Here is a 20,642-nt window from a genome sequence, read left to right on the forward strand (position 1 = left end):
TCATACAAGGTCAGGCCTATTTGAATGTTTCAGTGTAATTTTAAGCCCTACCTCTAAATCTTGGTTGATTTTCCCTTGCCAAAGACCAGAAAATCAAGGGTGATCCTTGAGCTCTACCAGGTGCTGAGAAATCAACATCTTTAGAAAATTGACTGCTTCTTTAGGCTCCTGAGGGAAAAAGGTGCCTGTCCAACGTCAGGCAGAGGTAGTTTCTAGTATTGCACACTTAGAACAGCTGGTAGCAAGCAGTGTGTCATGAAGAAACGGTGGCTCCTGAAGCAGGCTGTGTAAACACAGCCAGGCACATTCCCCATGAATTTATCTGCCAGGTGTCAGTATTGGGCCCCTGTGCTTTCTCTACCGGATTACAACATGAGCTGGAGTGGAATTTCTATGTGGTGTTGCCAACTACACAGAGGAGGATTACAAACACAAGGTACGCTGGAAGCAGCCTAGGTAATTTACTTGCAATCCTCTTTTTATTTGGCAAAGAAACCAGAGATTTCATGCTCTGATGTTTATTCCCTTTCATAAGTAAAAGAAGCCATCATCTTGCCTTAATTCACTGACAGAAATAGTGCCTGAATATAGCTGGCCCCGGTCTCTGGGTTTTGTTGCTGCTTCTGTTCTTGTTCGCAGTTGAAAATGGTGTTCTTCCTCCCTTCTACAATGCGAGTTATCTCCAGTTGGAACAGCCTATTCTCTCTGGCTTGCATGCAGCAATGCTAATCACCCTGGGGTTTGAGTTCCCCCTCACTTTTGGCAGGGGTAAGGAGAAGGGGGATGGGACGTGTGGAAAAGAGGTTGGATGAGAGCAGCTCAGTTTCTGTCCACTCAGCAGTCTCTCACCCCTTTTCTAAGCCTTTTCTGTTCTATTTGGGGAGGACGAAGTTCCTGCTCCTGGATGTGGGAGCAGGGTAACTTGGCAGTAACCCTCCGTGCTTCCTCTGTATCCAGCAATGAGAGGTTTTGAGAGAGACATTGACCCCCATTTCCATGTGAAAACGATCATGCTGCTGGATCCCCATGATCGCTCCTCTGCTCGCCTCCTCCCAGAAAGAGAAGGGTTATTGAGACTTGGCTGTGGTTTTCTGGCGCTCAGGAATTGCAGAGGGTGCCCCAAGAACACCATGTTCAGGCAGGCAGATTGCTTCTGGGGACACGGTAGGGAATCACCATGCTCAGTGCCTGTTAAACACAAGCCCTGTTCCAGGGCATGCGGGGGACAGATGTAAGAACACCGACTCTTCAGACTGTTGAACGGAAACACACATCATCAAGCTGACAGGGTTTAACACAAAAGTCTGCTTGTTTTTTCCCTGCTTTGGATGACACTGATAATGACAACAATATGCTTTTCTGTTAAGGAAACTTGAGATCCTTCCGTTTTCTAGCCAAATAAATCAGTGGGCCAAAAGTGTGCGTGAGAGTGACCAGAAGGGCAGGGAGAAAGGCTGCTGTATATAAAGCACATAAAGTCCACATGAGTGTTTCACTTGTCAGTGCAACTTGCTTTTAATCCCAGCTTTTCTATTCCATGTGCACTTGAGAAGGAAGATAGGCTGAGCCTGGCAGCCATGCAGTGATTTCTGCTATTGTCAATACAAAAGCAGGAGCACTGAACCCGTCTGTGCACTGAAAGCACGCAGTGATATCAGATTTAAATTAACATTCATGTTGCTTACAAGTTCAGATTGGGCGGGGGGAAGAGAGAAGGGTTGCAGAAGCTTCTTTGCAGTTTAACTTGAAACAGCTGAACCAAGCCACCAGTGTCTGCAATGCCTTTAATCCACTACAAAACTGGAAATACACAAAAAGGAGCTGAGAAAAAGGTGACACTTGGCAACACGGAGGTTGATGTTGCCCAGGTTTACACAAGTCTCAGAAGCCAACCATAGCACTCAATGCAATGAGCACATTTAGTCTTCTTTAAAGGAAATAATAATCAACTGTAGAATTTGTAACACAGGTAAGGAAATGTTTTAAAGCATGGAACCAAATTTTCAGCTGGTGAAAAATGGTCCTGCCAGAAAGTGATGCCACTGAAACCGAATAAATGCTCCTGATTCTTGGTCTGACAACTCCCTTTCCCATGTTTTAAACATCACTGGTACCATAGTTATTCTTACACATTCCTGAACTAAACATGGAATGGATTCTTACACCTGTGGACCTGTTAGTCATGCGGTGTACAGTAACAGTCTGTGTTTCACTCTCGGCACAGGTAGCTGAGTCACCAGATGGCCAGGAGGTCTCCACTGAAGTCACCCCAGTGCCACCCTTTGCCTATGGGGTGCAAGGCCTGAAGCATTCCACCAACTACAGTGTTCGTGTGCAGTGCAGCAATGAGATGGGCAGCTCCCCTTTCACTGACAGGGTTTATTTCCAGACCCTGGAGCTTGGTAAGCAAATAGCAGACAAGAACAGGAAAGTAGCTCTGAATCTGAAAAAGAGACAATGATGATAAACTTCATTGGACTCCTCCTTGCTAATTTGGGAATGCAGGAAACATTATATGTGCGTTATGTGTGGAGACCTCGTAGCAGCCTTCCAGTGTCTGAAGGGGGGCTGTAGGGGTGCTGGGGAGGGACTCTTCATTAGGGACTGTAGTGACAGGACAAGGGGTAACGGGTTCAAACTTAAACAGGGGAAGTTTATATTAGATATGAGGAAGAAGTTCTTTACTGTAAGGGTGGTGAGGCACTGGAATGGGTTGCCCAGGGAAGTTGTGAATGCTCCATCCCTGGCAGTGTTCAAGGCCAGGTTGGACAGAGCCTTGGGTGAGATGGTTTAGTGTGAGGTGTCTCTGCCCATGGCAGGGGAGTTGGAACTGGATGATCTTAAGGTCCTTTCCAACCCTAACTGTTCTATGATTCTATACTATCATATTGCTTGTCCACTCCAAGGGTCTCGTAACACCTAACATAATAATATGCAGTCAAATGTGGTTAACATCAGTGGTGCATGATCACAGGGTTTCTTCATGCCGGGCATATGCTCTGTTAGCTCTGAGGGCCTTGGGGTCTTGGAAAGAAATGAGATTCTGACCAACCTTATTTTGTCCTCTTGAAGCAATCATTGTGCTGGTGGCTTGCAGAAGTTGTTCTCTCCCCTCACACTCTCTCTTCCAGCTGATCTCAGGAAAGAGGGTAAAACTGTCTTTGCAGCCATTTTCAGTGTGGATAGTGATTGTGTTCTGTCCTCTGCTTCCAGCTCCAAGCAGCACCCCACAAAATATCCATGTTATTCAAAGAGATCCCGGTCTGATTCTGGAGTGGGAAGGTGTGGCTCCAGATGTGCTCAAAGAAAATGTTCTGGGATACAGGCTGGAGTGGATTCAGGATAATGTAACTCAGGTAACAGATCGAGGGGAGAGCTGAACCATTGGGCTCAGAGTTGGAGAATGTTCACATTTTCTGTTAATTAGGGTTCCTCATCCCTTATCCACACCAGGGACCTAGATTGCTGGTATTGCTTTTGTGTAAATGGATCTATTCCTTGGTATTTGGCCTGAAGAATTAGGCCCATTTCTCCCTTCCTGGCATATTCAGAATTCCTTCACTTGACTGTTCATCTGCAGACAGAGCAGTTCTCTGCCATCCCTCGTACAAGGATAACACAGAGGGAATTTGGTTTGCCTCTATCTCTTCCTAAGTGCTGTCCTGAAGGCAGCTCAGACAGACAGCGCATAATATGGGCTTTCTCTGTTCTCTGACTGGGACTTGGCTTTCCAAATCCCAGCAGCAAGGGTGTATTTAGGAAGTGAATGAGTTGTGCTGTAAATCACAGGAAGAAGGTGGTGGATTCGTTTCTTTCATTTACAGTATGTAGGGAGTTGAAAGGATCCTGTCAGGGTGGAAGGCATTTCATTTCTTCTTCAGCATTGACCTTTCCCAGGTATCTACCTGTCTTTGAAGTTCACAGCATTTCTTATGGTTTCTCACTTCTTAATATGTACTTAGCCAGTGCTTATTAATGATGAACAAGCTTATAATAATAGACAGCTAGAGGGAAAAGAGACTTATTTCCTTTCTGCATGGCCCATTTCATTCTAGGTCAGCACCACTGACTTTGACAATATTTTGAGTTCCCATTGAATTGACATTGTGCCTGTGGTGGCAGCTGGATCTTCAGGGGTTTACTGCAAATTATGTGTATGAAGAAGATCCACGTGTTGGCCTTGTCATCCTAAGTGAAAACCGGCCATGAAATTCAGAAACCATGTGGGATTTGGTCAGCAAGTTAAAACAGACAGACTCCTCCCTTGGATTAAAACTGTCAGATGCTTTGCTGCATGTTAGCGCATCTTTGTGTTTAAACCACAAGCAGTAGGTGTATCTTTTAATAGCAAAATAAGCCCCACATTTCTATAGCAACTCTCACGGAAGGACCTCAAAGGAGAAAATCACTAAACCTCATCTCTTCCACATACCCTGGGAAACTGGGGAAAAATAGCAGTATTTTTGAAGAGAAACCCCAGATGATATCCCAGGGCAAAACTGAGTAGGACCAGCTCCCAGACCTTGTATCACAACTCCCAGCCCTTGTTGTAGCACCAATGAAGTATACAGTCATGGTCTGGTGTAGTTTTAAAGGTGACATGTTGGACTGGATTCCTTTGAAGACAGCTTACAGTTTGTTGCCGTTTGCTCTCAGGGCGAGATGATCGTGCAGGATACAAAAGCTAATCTCACAACATGGAACCCCCTCAAAGACCTGATCATCAGGGTGTGTGTGCTGAACACTGCAGGATGCGGGCCCTGGAGTGACCTCTTCCTGCTTGAAGCCCAAGAGGTCATGGGTGAGTGTCCGTTGCCTTCCCTTCTCTTTGGGGAAGAACGGCAGAAGTGCTGGGACTGCTGGTTCTCTCTGACTCTTCTCTCTTCAGTGCTTTCAGCTGACTGAGCCACGTGCCTTTATAGAGCAGACTTCATCAAGCAGAGTACAAATAAAATCATATTTAAAGAGCTGGTACAAACAAAACAGCTTTTGGCCACTACTGAGTCTTCTTTAACAGGATTTGCTGTGTTTAGTGCAGAACCTGGCAATAGGAGACACAACAGAAAAGGTGCAAAGGAAAGTCTGAAATCCTTCATTTAGGCTTAAGCCACACACATTTATAAGAGTAAATGTGACAAAAACTCTAACATAGTTCCTCTTCTTTGATTTAATTTGAAGCCATTCCTGACTAGTTTCAGTTGAGCCTGATTTAAACCATGGCCACATGGGGGTTTGTAATGTTTTTACTGAATGTGTTCATACTAAACCAGTTCAGCTCTCTCCCTGGAAAAGCTGAGCTACTGGCAGAAGAGAGAGGTGATGGTACAGAAGCTGTATCATGCAATCTGGACCAGGTGGAAGGGTTTGTTGAGAGCAAAGAACAAGCCATGCATGTGTAGCGTGCATTCCTAGTGATAAAGGGTAGTGAGGCTCATCTGTGCTGGTTTTCTTGCTGCTTGGATTTCACAGTGAATGGGAAGTGGGGGGAATCAGGCTATAGTGAAGGGCAGGATGTCCTATGGGGAGATGAGTAGAAGGGAAAAAAGAATGAAAGACACTGTAAAACAACTAGGGGGAAGACATTCCAAATGAAAATATGGATTGGTGATAAGTCAGTGAGGTGCCAACATGCAAAAACCCCATAGTCTCCTGATGTTTTGTTCCCAGCACCTGTGGCAGGATGAGAGAGCAGTCTCTCATATCTGATGCTGACCCTCCTGCTGCTGCTTTCTTCCCATTCCACATGTCTTTTGAGGAATCACATGGACAATGATCCCTCCACACTTAGGGATGGTAGTGGAAACACGGAGTAGGGTTCTGAGGCCAGCAGGACGTGGGGAATAGGGACAGGGTAGCAGGAGAGAACTGTAGCCTTATTTGCAGTAGTGTATCTAATCCTAGTTTTAATGTGCACATTACTCAGGCCCTTTGGCAACCGGGTTCCTGTGATGAAGTCAGCACTGGTGGCTATGTGTAAGCACATACTCACTGTGGGATCAAAGCCCTCACATTATTTAAAGGAGAATGAAGGGTGCAGAGGTCCAGAGCTGACTCTACGAGAGGCTGGGCATTGGCTCCATCAATTTTTTTCCTCCTGCTTTTTGCTCAGTTATTTTCTGTGGTACCCAAATACAGAGAAAAGTACCTGAAAGGACTAGAATATCCCTTTGCAAACTGGCCAGCACTGCTGGAAGCACCAGGGAATATATAGCATTTTACATGGAGCTGGAATGGGATAAACCTGAAAGCTCAATATGTTTTCTTGGTTTTATATACAAACCACTTCAAAGAAAGTAGCATAAGGAGTGATGCTTGTTTTGGCCAAATGCTGAAAGTACACGTATATTTCTTCACACACATAACAGGCTGGAAATAAAGGTTCACTGTGGAAACACTGACAGGCCTTGAACATCAGAGCTGCAGAAAGGCTGCAGTTTTGTTTCAGGCCTAGTAGAAAATATAAGTTGCTTCCTTTCCCAAAATAGCAAACTGGCACTGGTTGCTTTCTGTGAGAAATGCCAGGGGTGGTTTCTGACTGGCTCCTAGTGCGGCAGTGAGGATGACTAAGCTTGTATAAACTTTAAATCATATTTCTCATCACAGCAAAGGCAGTCAGAGCACCACCCAGCTTATGCAGAGATCTTGTGCACCATTAACAAAGATGACTTTAATATTTCCAATAGAAACATCATTGCAGAGAGGAACAGAATGGGCTAATAGCTTTCTCCAGTCTGTAATCTTCACGACTGTATGCAGGAGAAGACTCTTGGGTTACACTCTTTGTACACCTTTGTGATGTAAAACCTGCTACAGAAATAAAGGGGGTTCTCTCATCATCAAAGGGTTCCTAAATACTCAAGCTCATCTAATACTGTCTTCTCTCTGCCTTGTGCAGCCTTAAGGCATATGCCTGTTGGAAAATAGGGATGCAGGAGATGGGAAGGAGACAGAGCTGGGGGAGGAAAGGCAACTCAATCTTGAGCTGCAGCTATCTTCTGTATCTCAGTGGCACTAGTGGGAAGCAATGATCTGTGGGGCAGAGGAGAAGCAGTGAATTTCAGCATTTATTTCTACTTCTGACACATTTGCTATGAACTGTGGGATGTGCTCCTGATTCCTACAGTTCAGAAACAGGGAGAATAACTTAGTTTTGTGTTTGTTTTGTTTTCATCCAGCCTCCTTTTGGAGGTGACCTAAATCTCTGCTCTCTCCCCAGGCCAGCTAGCAGAGAGAGACTAGAAAATAGGCTGAGAAAGGTTTGTCTCACCACAGGGGGAGGGAAACCTCATGGTTTCAGAGAAGACATTTTACATCAGTGTTGTTAGTTGTTTCTGCCCTGATTGTTTGGCAGGAACAGCCCAAACGATTGGTTTGGGGATTGTGGAGAGGGTTCGAGTTACCTTTCATAGCATTTTATTCCACTTCTGTTTCTGATCCCTCTCCCTCCTCATAAGCAGCCTTGAAGGCTGGGGTCAAAAGGTGCAGCAAGAGGGAGTAAGTATCATGAAACTCAGAGCTTATAAAACTCTGTGAGTCACTGATAAGATGCTAGAAAATAGGTGCTAAAGCTCTGGTAATTTGTCTCAAGTGGAGAAGTACCAGTTCTGCTTCTTCAGTGGTCCAGAATTCTGTTTCCTTAAGCTCTACCTGTTAATTAGACTAACACTGCTTCTAAAAAAATTGGGTGATAAGGCTTTACAATGTTACTAGCAATTAAGCCTTAGAAGCCTTTTGCTTGCCAGGACTCTGCCAGTAGGGACGTCTGACTCCTTTTCACATACATCTATGGAGAGGTTCATTCAAATCTCAGCCCATTAACCTAACATCTGTTTTAAGGGCAGATTTGCTTACACTCTGACATATAACAGAAAAGGATTACATACATTGTCAAAGTTGGTTCTTGCTTAGCTCTGGTTTTACCAGAGCACAGTCAACTGCTGAAGGTGAGCACGGGAGCATGAAGATGAAGGAAGGGTTTAAGGACCCGTTACCTGTTTGGAGATACGAAGGCTATACTAGATTTTAATAAACCCATACAAATTATCATGTAATATTTGGTAATAGTATTTGGAGAAGAAATCTCTTGGGGAATTGGATTGATTTCTCTGTTGTTTGCCAAGCATAGATAATATTCTTTTATTCATAACCATTTGCTTATCTTCCTCTCCTGGCAGCTTACTCAGATTGGCAGCATCTCCATTTCTTCTGTAGACAGTTGTAGTCAAAATCATACGTATCCTGGGAGCAAATATTAGACCAGAACTGGAACCTGCACGCTGGCTAACTTATTTCTTGCTTTGCATGGCACCTTTTAAAATGCACCTTTTCTTTGGTAGAGACACATTGAGAAGTTGCACCAACCAACCAATAACATTGGGAAGTTACAGCCAATACCAGTCCCATGGCGTGCCCTTCTTTGTGGGAGGGGAAGTGCAAATATTTTCACTGGATTGCAGTTGTCTTTCTCTATTGTCTTTCAAAGTGTTATCCGGTTGGCATTCAGGCAGTACTGAGTAGCCTGGTCAAGGTCCTGCTGCCTGCCTCAAACAGGACGAGGTGAAACCTGCACACAAAATGCTCCTATTAAGCAGCCTTTTTGCTGTGAGAGTCCAGTTTCAAGTGCCCCAGATCATGAGCTCATGTGAAGTAACATAATGTGGAACAGCAAGTGCCTTTTACTTTCTTGAGGCTCACAAGGAAGAACAGATTCTGATAACTGGATGCATCTGCTCTGCCTTTGCTGTGTGAAACAGCTAGTTTTTCTGATGATCGACTGAGTAGCTGTTTATGCCAAATTCCAGTGTACAATAACCCACTGTGTACACCAGACCCAGCAGCATGGCTTTTCCATTGAAAAGCAAATAGGAGAAATGTCCCAGTATGGTCTGTTTACTATTGACAGTCTTCTGTGTCCTGACTGGTGTTTTCTCCATCATCTAGGTGGCCAGAGACAACCTCCTTATGGAACGTCCTGGGTCCCTGTGGCATTGGGCATTCTCACAGCTCTGGTCACGGCTGTTGCCCTGGCTCTTATTCTCCTTAGGAAAAGAAGAAAGGAAACTCGATTTGGGTAAGGGAGGTTCTTGTGTTGGTTAGACAGAACACTGAAAATACAGTAGAAAAAATGTTATATCAATAGCTAGGCTTTAATAGAATACGGAAATATAAACTAGATAAACATAACTCTGTAAGTTCTTAGCATTGTTGCTTAAGAGACTCAAAGAGAAAAGACCCACAGATGAATCATTTTCTGTGTTCTTAGGGGCTGGGCCCTTTATCCCATGCCAATTTTCAGGCTAGCAGCTTCTTGTAACTTCCTGACTGCCCAGAGCTCACTGGATCCCCAGAAGTCTCCTTTCCATCACCTCTGACACTTGGCTGTGGGTTGCTTTCTGCTGCAAGCAAGGTTCCTGTTCTTTTCAGAGTCTCACAAACCTCTCACAGCAGCATCTCTGTTTATGTGTCTCTTGCAGCCTGCCCCAACCTGGGCACTTAGGATAAGTGATTCCCCTCTTTCCAAGGGCTCTCACCTCCTCTAAGTTCATCAACAAGGCAGCATAAACCCCATCATTCCTCCTCTTTGACTCTTTAGCAAAACAATCTGTAGTATTCATATGGCAAGGGATAAGAAATCATCTGTACTGTTCAAGACACCCTTTTAGAAGTGAATGGCCCTGTAAGTAACCATGGTCCTTGTGTGTCTTTTCTGCCTTCTAGCCATGCCTTTGGCAGTGTGGTTGGCAGAGGGGATCCAGCAGTCCATTTCAGAGCTGCCAGGTCTTTCAACAGGGAAGGTCCAGAGCTCATTGAAGCAACATGTAAGTAAAATGACGTGAGTGATTCTGCTTGAGAAACTGTGTTCATGCATGTACTATACTGCTCTGTTTTCCCTGACACTGATGGTTTGGACCAAGAACATGTGATCAATTTACACAAGGAGGTTTAGACAGTGTGGGTGGCAGAGGTGAAAGGCCAGAATTACTGTTGCCATACCAATTACAGAGCACTTGCTAATTACAGATACAGTCATTGGGTATATTAGTGGGAGGCATAAATTCACCACTCCCCTGCCCCAGTTTCACACTACTGTGACTCCTTCTACTGTAATATTATGCAACAGTGAGATAAATATGGCTCAACAATAACAGCATGCTTTAAACTCAGTGCTGAGCTGTGCTACAAGCATGAACCAATTAATCAGTCTTGGAACACCAGGAATTCATAACTTCTCAAACAGGAGATCGAATCCCAGGAATGGCCAGAGTTAAGATGATCCATTTCTGTCTCTATGTTCAGTAATGCCATGGCTCTCTGTAGCTGCGTTGCATGCCTGGGTTACAATGATGAAGTTCACTTCTCTGGGTTTAGAGGCCCCTCCATTAAATCTAGTGACCATAAACTGTTGGACATTGTGTTATCCTCTCAACCAGGTACTGTGAGACTTGTACTTAAAATAGTCTGAGAGACAATCATTGAAACTGGTGCAGCTCCATCAGCTTAAATGAAGCTGTGTGAACCAGTGTCTATCAATGTCCTTTCTCACTGGATTTTGTCTTCTCAGGGTTACTTACAGTACTTCTGTATTCCTGTTGCCCTTGGTGTGTTCAAGGATGGTGTTATCACAATCTTCCCTGTTCAGTACTGTTGGTGAGGCTAGAGGACATGGACGGGAGCTCTGTCTTTTTCGTTTTCATGCTTCCAGTATGGGAATCAGATTGGAGATGGAGATAAGAACAGGCAATTCTTGATGTTGTGAGAGAACATTCAAGTATCCCTTATTTGACTCTTCCTTTGCTTTTTTCCAGTGGAGAGTGTAGGGATCAGTGACGAGCTGAAGACGAAACTCAAAGATGTTCTAATCCAGGAACAGCAGTTCACCTTGGGAAGAATGTTGGGCAAGGGTAAGAACCAAAACTGAACAAGTCTTCACATTGGAAGTCCCACATGTGTTACCTTTACTGTTGAGCAGGGATAAGCAATTATTAAGCAGCTTGTTTTATGTCCCTCTGCTTGTAGATGTCAGTTTAAATGGAACTTTCCCTTCCACAGAGATAAAACCTTTCAAAGGTTTAGCGTAACTAAGAGGATATTGGCTAAGCCATTCCTATAATACTGCTCTACGGAGTCATGAACTGTAGTCTGTGCTCAGCTTTCCAAAGTACTATTGATTCACTGGTGTGTGAATCTCAGAGATTTAAACAAAGGGATATTCAATTAAACTTCTGCTCTTTCTAGTAACAAAGTGGTGCTACAGAATTCCTTCCACTTAAGTGAGCATGCATCAAGTATTAAATGGGCTGAGACAATACAGAGACAGAGGTGATCTACCTCAAACACTCCAACCTCTCATAAAGTATGTTGATTCAGCTATTCTCAATACCTGGGGTGGTTTGACTGTAGATTTTAGTTTGGGCTCTTAGAGAGGCCCCTTTGGAACATTTATCCTCATTAGTTCAGGTCCTTAGGAGCATTTCTGACTGTGGGTGTCCATCTGGATGTCCCGCACAGGTGCTTCATCCATTTCCTTGAGGTTTTCAGCTCAGGAGGGATGGGCAGAGTAAAGGTGGGGATGCTTCTCATTTTGCTTTAGCTAAAAGATTTGCTGAGAAACCCTGTGAGGAAAGATGGTTTTGAATTTAGATTTCCCAAATGGCAGGCAGGCCAATGTGATAACTGTTGTATCATCCTTCCCTGTTTCTCAGTCTGAAGGCAATCTCTGGAAATAAGTGAAAACATGTAATGGTAAAGCCGGTAACTAAGAGGGGAGCATAAGTCAGGGGTTATAAGCAAAAGGAAGCTAAAGTGTTTGGCTTCCTTCTTCTTTATAAGCAGTTTCATTGCAGTTTTCTTTGACCCTTTCCCACTGAGAGCATTCTTTTGCTCCATCCCTCCTAGAACAAATGCGTTTCTTTCAGAGCAGGAAGATGACCTTCCTGCAGAAGTGGTCTCGGAGGGCTTAACAATGCTAAGTAATCAAACAGCTGTTTCATCTATGTCAGCTTTTGGCCAGTTTCTGGGATCCTGCTTCAGCCCTTCTGGGTTCTGGGCTGTCCCCATGACAGGTAGCTGGAAATTGGCTGCAGTGAGGCCCCTGGGATGGCCTTGGTGGGAGGCTGCAGCTGGCGGGATCTGGTCTGTGTTGTCAGCCCTGTTCCCTCAATCCCATGCTTAGCATACAGGTTCTAATATAGCATAGCTGCATTGCCTTGGGCTCTGCTGACTCTACAGCTGAGAAATAGCTCCATAATACAGAAGCAGCACAGAAGAGCCTTCGCTCCTTCCAGTTTTCCTCTTTTGTGGTCAGATCCACTGCTCTTGGTTATTGTGAAATAGGCATGCGCCATGCAGTAGTGAAGGACACTGCTGAAAGGCTAATGGAAAGATAATGCTTTCAGGGTAAGTGTCCCGAGTGCCATGGTTTGCTTCCCTCTTTTCAGTACTAGAGTTCCTCATACTACTGCTTTTTTGGTGGGGTAAGCAGTTACAAAATTAGGAAGAGCAAATCTGGCATCATCCATCTGATACGGGATTGCCTTCTTTCCCTCTTGTTTTCTTCTGTTTTCTGGACTGCTAGCACAGTGACCTCTGTTTACTGGTAGTGATACCTCTTGTAGGTATACATAGGCTGAAAGCTGCTGGTTGGAACTGCAGAATACAAAATGAAGCTGGTAGCTGTGTTTCCTATGGTTATTCAGCTTTGCCAGTGACCCTTGGAGTGACCCTGCTGTGAATCATACTTTCTTTACAAGAAGCTGTTTCCTCATTGCCTGCTCTGGTCACTTCACAGGGGAGTTTGGATCAGTTCGAGAGGCACTACTGAAGCTAGATGATGGCTCTTTCCAGAAAGTGGCAGTGAAGATGCTGAAAGGTAAGTGGGAGCAGAGCTACCTGAAGTACTTAAGAGAAGAGAGCTTGGAAGGATTAAATGCTATCTGTCCTATCCTCCAGGAAACATCCCCCAATGCTCTTTACTCCTCTCTGAGCTTCCCACTCAACCACTCTACCCATGTTGTCTTCTATCCCTTTCATGTCAGTCTTGTAGCAGAAGCTTTTCAGAGAATGACCTATACCACCTTAGTTGCTTGTATGGCACCTAGCATGTGGTGAGTGCAACCGAAACCAAATCATAGCTACAGCTTCTGTGCATAGAGAATCTTGTTTAGTTGCTTGATTCAACACAACACTACATCACATGGCATAGACAGCTCAGAGAGGTCTGCTTTGCCCCATTAATTCAGCAGTGAAAGACAGCATTCCTCCAAGCATATATCCTAGAATAAACAGAAGAGTGTTTGGGCTGAATGCAGTGACAGGCTAACTCATCTTAGTCAAGCAAATTTGAATAAATAGTCTAACTCCCTTCTGATTTGTCATTTGTTGAGTGTACACAACTAACACGTTCATCAGGCAGAAGTCTAACAAGAAAAGCAATTAATAGACAGATATAAGTCAAAGCAAGTATGTGTATATATGTATGTGTATATATATTAACCTATGTTATTTCACCCCTGTTGCCTGTAAAGCAGAAATGAACTGTGGCTGACTTAAAGCAGAGTCATACTCACTTATCTCTGGAGCTGAGTTTGGCTGCCACAGAATACCAGCTTATACTGAATATCCTAGTACCACATTAGTGTAAGTTGCATCGCCAGTTTCAACAGTGATTCTAATCAGTTTGCGAGCTTTTGTGTAGTCACACTGTCTACCTTCAGGCATGTAACTTGGAAACTGTCACCCTCCAGGAGCACCTTCCTCCTCCATTGACTGTCAAAAGGGAATCTACCTTTCTCTTCTTAATCATATTTAAATTACTTGCCTAAAGCAGATAATGTGAATACTCCCCTACAGATCTGAGTGTGATCTTGCAGCAGGACTGGAGGATTCCTGCTAAATTCAACAGCAGCAGTGGGCGAAGTAGTCCACTGAGTTAATTCTTTATTATAGTGATATAATTCCATAAATCTGGAGCAATAGCAGTGAGAAATAATTTACTGCAGCTTTATGCTGATGTATGTCACTGCTGAATTAGGTCCAAGCTCTCCAGCAGTGTGGGGTTTTAAATCTTAGCTCTAGCACTTCAGAAGACTCAGCTGTGCTAAGAGACATAAAAGCATAGATCTTTCATGCCATCCTTATGAGAGATGAGCTGGGGTCTGCCGTGCCAGCCAGGGGCTCCAGGCCATCTCCTCAGTTTCAACAGTCTCTTTTATTTTCTATGATGTCTCCCTCACATTGCAGTTTAAGTTCTTTTAGCTAATTAGTTTCTTACATCTTTAACCCACACATGCTCTGCATGGCTTCCAAGGGAAGCTGTCCCTGAGAAAAGAGCTTCTAATCAGCAGGTCCTTATTCTGCTAAGAACCAGTTTACCAGATGTCTCTGGTGTGTGCTTACCGCTCCCATCCCAGGAGAAAGTGTCAGGCTCTGCTTTGTTGTAAACGGGCTCATCCAGCTGTAGGTCTGAGAGGATGAGCTGTGCCACAAAGAGCAAGCCTCTGATAATCATTATGTGTAAAGTCCCTTGGAGCCACCTACAAAGGAAGCAAACTTACAGTGACTTTCTTCCCAGCGGATATCTTCACCTCGACTGACATTGAGGAGTTCCTGCGAGAGGCTGCCTGTATGAAGGAGTTTGACCACCCCCATGTCACTAAACTGATCGGTAAGGAGGCACTGCTGCTTGTGCCACAGAGCACCTCCTCTTCCTTCACAGCCTCACACACTCACCCTCACTGCTGTACAACAGCAGTGCTAGTGCAGCCGCCTCTTGCATGCACCTGGAGTCTTGCATGCACCAGCACTCAGAGGGAGTTGGAGTGTGTGTAAGTGCTCACGACGCTTGCCCTCATACACCAGTAGTAAGCATCTCTTCAGCTATTTCTTTGATCTTGCAAGCATTACCTGGGCTGGCTGAGGTGTGTCCAAACTGCTGTGAATTGTGGACAGATGGGTTGGTAGACATATAGAGTGAATGGAGATTGTGCGTTCCAAAGTAAGGGACCAAGACATCTGTTTGTGGGTGGGCACTATGGAATAGACAATATACAGAATGTGGAGACTGCTCTGCAGAGACTGAGGTTTGGGGCTGGCTGGTCTGGAGTGATCCTAGAAACACTTATAGCTGGTCCTGCTGGGAGAGCAGAGAGGCAGTGCTGCCTCTGTAAACAGGGTTAGAGGTATCTTAACACCTCCTGGCATGAAGCCATGCAGAGAAGCTTGGAGCATGGAACCCACGCACCAAAACTGTGCATTTTCCTCCGGATTTCTAGGAGAAAAGGCACAGCAGCCTGTGAGATCCCCCTTAAGACTGATGTGTTTGCTAAAACCCCTTTGCTATGTGTGTCCTGATTAGGAGTCAGTCTGCGGAGCCGTCCCAAGGGCCGTCTCCCAATTCCCATGGTGATCCTGCCCTTCATGAAGCATGGGGACCTTCATGCTTTTCTGCTGATGTCACGGATTGGGGAAAACCCTTTTGTAAGTGTTTTACTTTAGAATTCCTTCTGGGAGGGTATGGATTTTCAGAGAATCTGCTCAGATCTGTTCAGGGTTGGTCCCCCCAAGGCATTGGCATTTGGCTGGATTTTAATAGCAGAGAAAGCTGTGAGATGCGATGTTGCAGTATTTCATTCCATGCATGTTGAGGACCAACTCTTCCATTCCATCCCCTCCCTGTTTCCCCCATCCCTGCTCAGTCAGCCAGCAGAAAACCTTGCAGTTTTGCCATACATGCTTGCAAGTTTCCAGGAAGAGAACTTGAACTGTTCTTTCTTTCAGAACTTGCCTGTTCAGACACTGCTCAAGTTCATGATTGATATTGCCAGCGGGATGGAGTACTTGAGCTCAAAAAACTTCATACACAGGGACCTTGCAGCTCGGAACTGCATGTAAGTGATCCACGTAAGGACCAGAGTGGGTGAGAGAGGGATGGGAAGCCTTTTGTGTGACAGAAGTGGAGGCGGGTCCCATCCAAGGATGGTGGTCCTTGCATTTAAGTGACCATGGGCATAGGGGAGCCATGGCCATGGGGGTAGGGGTGTGTGTGGGCAGTGCTGGGAGCACAGTGATCCCCGCAGTCCCACTGAGCTTCCAAGTAGACCCTATTTATAAGGAACTTTGCCATCATGTTCTGCACATACAGTTTCATAGAGTTGCACAATTGTCACTAGTCACTCAAATGACTGTGTCAGCATGGGCTATTTGTTCCACAATATAATGTAGCCAAGAGGAGAGAAGGGGTTTGGGTGTGTTAGGAGAAAGGGACTTTCACTGTAGCCTGGAGTCTGTATTTCTTGTATCTATTTTGAGACTTGATTATCACAATATAAGAAATGTAGCATTTCCCTGAAAGCCTGTGGAGAATGCCTTTAGAAATAATTGCAGGGTGAATACACTGTATGATCCCACATTGCTGTTCTTGTCCCCAAACTGCCTTGCCTGCTTCGAAGGGAAGAAAAGTCCTTTTCTTATCCTTTGCACTCTGCTCCTCTGAGAACAGAGTAGAGAATTGTCAAACAGAAATCTGCCTCTGAACAAAACCACGACAACGGGCAAAATCCTCAGTGAGGCACAGATTTCCAAAGGCATTTGAATTCCCAGATGCACAGACAGGAGCCTGGTGTTCACAATGAAGAACGACGGGTTAGCCTGCTTTGGCATTTACCAGAAACCCATACTGATTTCCTATTTTCAAACATCTAGAAAATACAAACTTCCTCCAGAGGAAGCTGAATGCCTGTTTCAGCGTATCTTCTGGGGAAAGCAGGGAGTCCTTTATGAGGCCTGGGAGCAGGAAGCCTTTGTGGGCTTTACTTGCACCGTGTGTCTAGGTTTAAGTAGTGACAGAGCAATCTAGACGATTAGCCAGGCCTGGAGACAAGATGTGGCAGATATAGTTTGAGCAGTTGTAGCAGCCAGTCTAGGCAAGCACCCTGTGGTGCTTGATTGCCTATATACAGTGCATGCCTTAGTGACAGCAGTGAGCGCTGCAGGTGTCCTCTGGCAATCCTTGATACTATAGAAAGTACCTTTGCATAACAGAGTAGACCATCTGAGCATAGCCATTTCCTTGCCTCCTTAGTCCTCATTATCTCCCTGTTAGTCCCAAGGAACTGATTTGAGGCCACTAAACTACTTCACATTGGTCATCAAGTAGATGAAGTCATTATCCTTCTGGGTAACACTTGGTGATCTGTATACCTCAGTTCCCTGGACATAACAGGGCTCTGTGTTTCGCCTGAGGTGGCCTCTAAATGCTTTCCTCAGTGATGGAAACTTTCCCTTAGGTTGGATGAGAACATGAACGTGAGTGTTGCAGACTTTGGGCTGTCTAAGAAGATCTACAGCGGAGACTACTACCGCCAGGGCTGTGCCTCCAAGCTGCCAGTGAAGTGGCTTGCTCTGGAAAGCCTGGCAGACAATCTGTACACAACACACAGCGATGTGGTGAGTTTTGCTCTGGTGCGTCTGGGAATCACTTGTATTCCTGCTGAAGTGGAGGAATCCTTCTGTGTTCATTGAAGGTGGAAAAGGCCCTGGTGACGGGAAGGGGAGTTTGCCTTGTGTTTGAGGAACAGTGCTACCCGTCTTGGGTGTCAGAACTCAAGACTAAAAATACATGCAAGTGGTTTATGGCAGAAGTCATGAACCTTTTTCCTCTTGTTCTTTGGTCCTTCATTTTTCAGTGCTTATCCCCATGCTCTCATTCACGTTTCTCCATCTCCTTTTCCTCTCTCTTTATGCAGTCTCTTTCTTACTCTTATTCCTTTTCCTTTCTCTTCTGTGTAAAAATTTGAAGGTGACATTTGCAATGCCTTAACCCACACACTCATGTGCAAGTGCAGCAAAGGTGCACTCTATCCTACAGAAGGTATTGGTGGAAGTTCACAGACTGCGAATATATCAGTGATTAGACATCCCCCTATAACTTCTCCCCAAGGAGTGAGGCTGAACCCATTCATCTGGAATTTTTGCTTCCTTTCCCTTTTTTTCATTTGGGGTTGTGTTTGTTTGGTTTTGAGTTTTTTTTTTGATTTTGGGTTTTAGTTCTGATCCCTTCTCCCCTCTTCCTTGCTGCCTTTTGGTCCGGCTTCACACTAGTTTTGTCCTTTAGGCCTATGGACTTGCCTTCCCAGTTATCCCTGTCACAGTGTCTCTGAAGAGCTCACCAAGAGTACCTTGTAACTTGGCTGCTCTGTTGCCCAGTGATTTCTGCAACCACTGTGGACAGTGTTAAGTGACTGGTGATTGCTAGCTCAGCCAGTTCACCGTAGACACTGGACAGGCTTTTGCTTATGAAAATAATCATTTTTTTTTGCACCTAGAAAACCTCGTGACTTAGTTTAGATGTACAACTGTTGCAGTGTAGAGGACAAATGAACATGAGCCATATGTGGTTTGTTCCTTGACCTGCTTATTGCCTAAACTGCTTTCATTTGTGCCTGTACACTTCCAGTAACTCAGAATCTGGCTCAATGAATTAAACTGACCTGTGAGCCCCAGACCAGATCTTCTTACAGCCGGGAACCACAAAACTGATAGCTTAAGAACCATGAGATGCTTGGGAGAGGTCTGCAGGTGGAAGACTGCAGTAACTCCCAAATCTTCCTGTGCTCCACTGCAGGATAGGGCCAGGCAGAGCCTTCAGCTGTCTCCCAACATGATGTGTCATTTCTTTGTTTTCTAGCTAGAGATAGTCCTTGCATCACTGCTGCTCACATAACATTACCCCAGGCTGGGAGGGTTGGCACAGCCTGAGCACACTGAAGCGTCAGCCCAGCGAGCCAGGGACTGTCTGTTCACTTGTTCTGTGTGCTGTTCCCTTGCAGTGGGCGTTCGGGGTGACCATGTGGGAGATCGTGACCCGAGGGCAAACCCCTTATGCTGGCATTGAGAATGCAGAAATCTACAACTACCTCATCAGTGGGAACAGGCTCAAGCAGCCGCCGGAGTGCCTGGAAGATGTGTGAGTACTTCCTTGCCCTGCTGACATATGATTCCTTGAGAAGCTTGGCTCGCTGGAAGGAAACAGGGGCAGCTGGCTGGGATGCTGATCTGAATCCATCCCCTTTCCAGTACACAGAGGCATTCACTAGAAAGTCTCTGGGTTAGCTACCAGATACGCTCTGCTGGCAGAGCTCCCTGGAACCTGTGGTAGCTGCACAAGCAGCTAACTTGGCTCAAGGGTTTGAACAGTGTCAACATAAGCATCTCTTGGCTTTGTGGGAACTGTAAGTGTATTTCCAGAAACGCATTGCTCCCTACCTTCTCAGGCCAGTATCTGAGAAAGGAGATGAGTTCACAGCACACTCTGAAGGCTGAATAGAAGAGCAATCTAGCAAGATGACAAGGAAGCTGGATTGCAGAGGCAGTGGCCTCATGGACAACATGCAATCCTCTTTCCTTCCTCTTCCCTCCTGCTCTGATATTAGGTGGATTATTTCATGCAGTTTCCTTTCTCCTGCATTTTTCCACATAGGGAATAATCTGTACTCTTGCCATTAAAGCTGTACACTTTCATCTTCTCAGCAGTTCATTTTAACTCCTCCTTATTTTTAAATGAAAACATTGTTACACCACTGCTTAAATACGTTAAGTATCTGCAGCTTGACTGCTGTCAGTAGCTTTGGTTGCAAGTTGCGGAGCTTATGGCCATAGGATGTTATAGATGCCAAAAGGAGAGGAGAGGTTAAAAAGCCTGACAGGCATTGAAAGAAAATCCATCAAAGACTACTGAAAATGTACAGCCTTCATTTTGAGAGGCCCTTGAGCTACAGGTTACTGAGACCTGAGAGAATATACCAGAAAGATCTCACTATAGTGTTCACACTCAGGTTATGTGCTTTCTCTGAGTGTATGATACTGGCCCCTGTCAGAGGCAGGGTACTGGGACAAATGGACTGTTTGTCTTGATTTATTACAGCCAGTCGTTTTCTGCCTTTTTTTCAAATGAATTTCTGCTGTTTGCCAGTGAGGATAAAAGAAAATAGTGCCACCGAATAGCAAGTTTTCATGTTATCCGGAGCATTTAGAATTATTTCTACTGTTTGTGAGGGATGTAAATCAGGATTAAGATGACTGAACCGTAGAAGCTTTCTGTAAAACTAGTGTGAGATCAAAACCAATCTTGTAGAGCTGATAGCAAGCAAGGGACACAACAAGTAAAATAAAAGCCATCATGAAATGCTTTATTTCCAAGTAAAGGCCATATCAGATTTTTCCCGTTTACAAGTTTAACTGAGGTTCATTTGTGTGCGGTGTTTTTCAGTGCCAGCACTGTGCTTTGTTCCTGCTCCCTGTGGAACTGGCAACAATAATGCCATAGGAACGCAGCTGCCAGTCTTGTGGGTGATGCACAAAGAGGAGGAGGACAATGGCTCCGGCTGTGCTCCAGCCTAGTGGGCTCCGGAGGAAAGCCAGCCAGTGCAGGGGAGCAGAGCTCCTCACCCCTTGCCCAGCACAGAGCCAGCAACATTCTATGGAAAGACTTTATCAGGGCCTGTTACAATAGGACAAGGGGTGATGGTTTAAATTAAAGAGGGGATATTCACACTGGGTGTGAGGACAACATTCTTTACAATGAGGGTGGTAAAATCCTGGCACGGATTGCCCAGGGGAGCGGTGGATGCACCATCCTTGGACGTGGT

General features: G+C 45.1%; 1 protein-coding gene across 3 annotated transcripts in view; it reads left to right on the forward strand.

The window, feature by feature from the left end:
- TYRO3 (TYRO3 protein tyrosine kinase) overlaps positions 1-20,642 on the forward strand; it is a 41,812-nt gene that overhangs the window by 17,878 nt on the left and 3,292 nt on the right. For all 3 annotated transcript variants that reach the window (XM_061462320.1, XM_061462322.1, XM_061462321.1), the window contains 12 exons: positions 2,225-2,402; positions 3,214-3,356; positions 4,657-4,801; positions 8,941-9,070; positions 9,718-9,818; positions 10,806-10,901; positions 12,788-12,868; positions 14,570-14,662; positions 15,353-15,474; positions 15,775-15,884; positions 17,283-17,442; positions 18,825-18,961. In XM_061462320.1, coding sequence (XP_061318304.1) covers positions 2,225-2,402; positions 3,214-3,356; positions 4,657-4,801; positions 8,941-9,070; positions 9,718-9,818; positions 10,806-10,901; positions 12,788-12,868; positions 14,570-14,662; positions 15,353-15,474; positions 15,775-15,884; positions 17,283-17,442; positions 18,825-18,961 — 1,496 coding nt within the window. The remainder of the gene's footprint in view (positions 1-2,224; positions 2,403-3,213; positions 3,357-4,656; positions 4,802-8,940; positions 9,071-9,717; positions 9,819-10,805; positions 10,902-12,787; positions 12,869-14,569; positions 14,663-15,352; positions 15,475-15,774; positions 15,885-17,282; positions 17,443-18,824; positions 18,962-20,642) is intronic.

This window comes from Pezoporus flaviventris, unplaced genomic scaffold (assembly GCF_033815535.1).
Source record: "Pezoporus flaviventris isolate CSIRO_AGI_PZ_B2104156 unplaced genomic scaffold, CSIRO_AGI_Pfla_v1 ptg000035l, whole genome shotgun sequence".
Classification (NCBI taxonomy): Eukaryota; Metazoa; Chordata; class Aves; order Psittaciformes; family Psittacidae; genus Pezoporus; species Pezoporus flaviventris.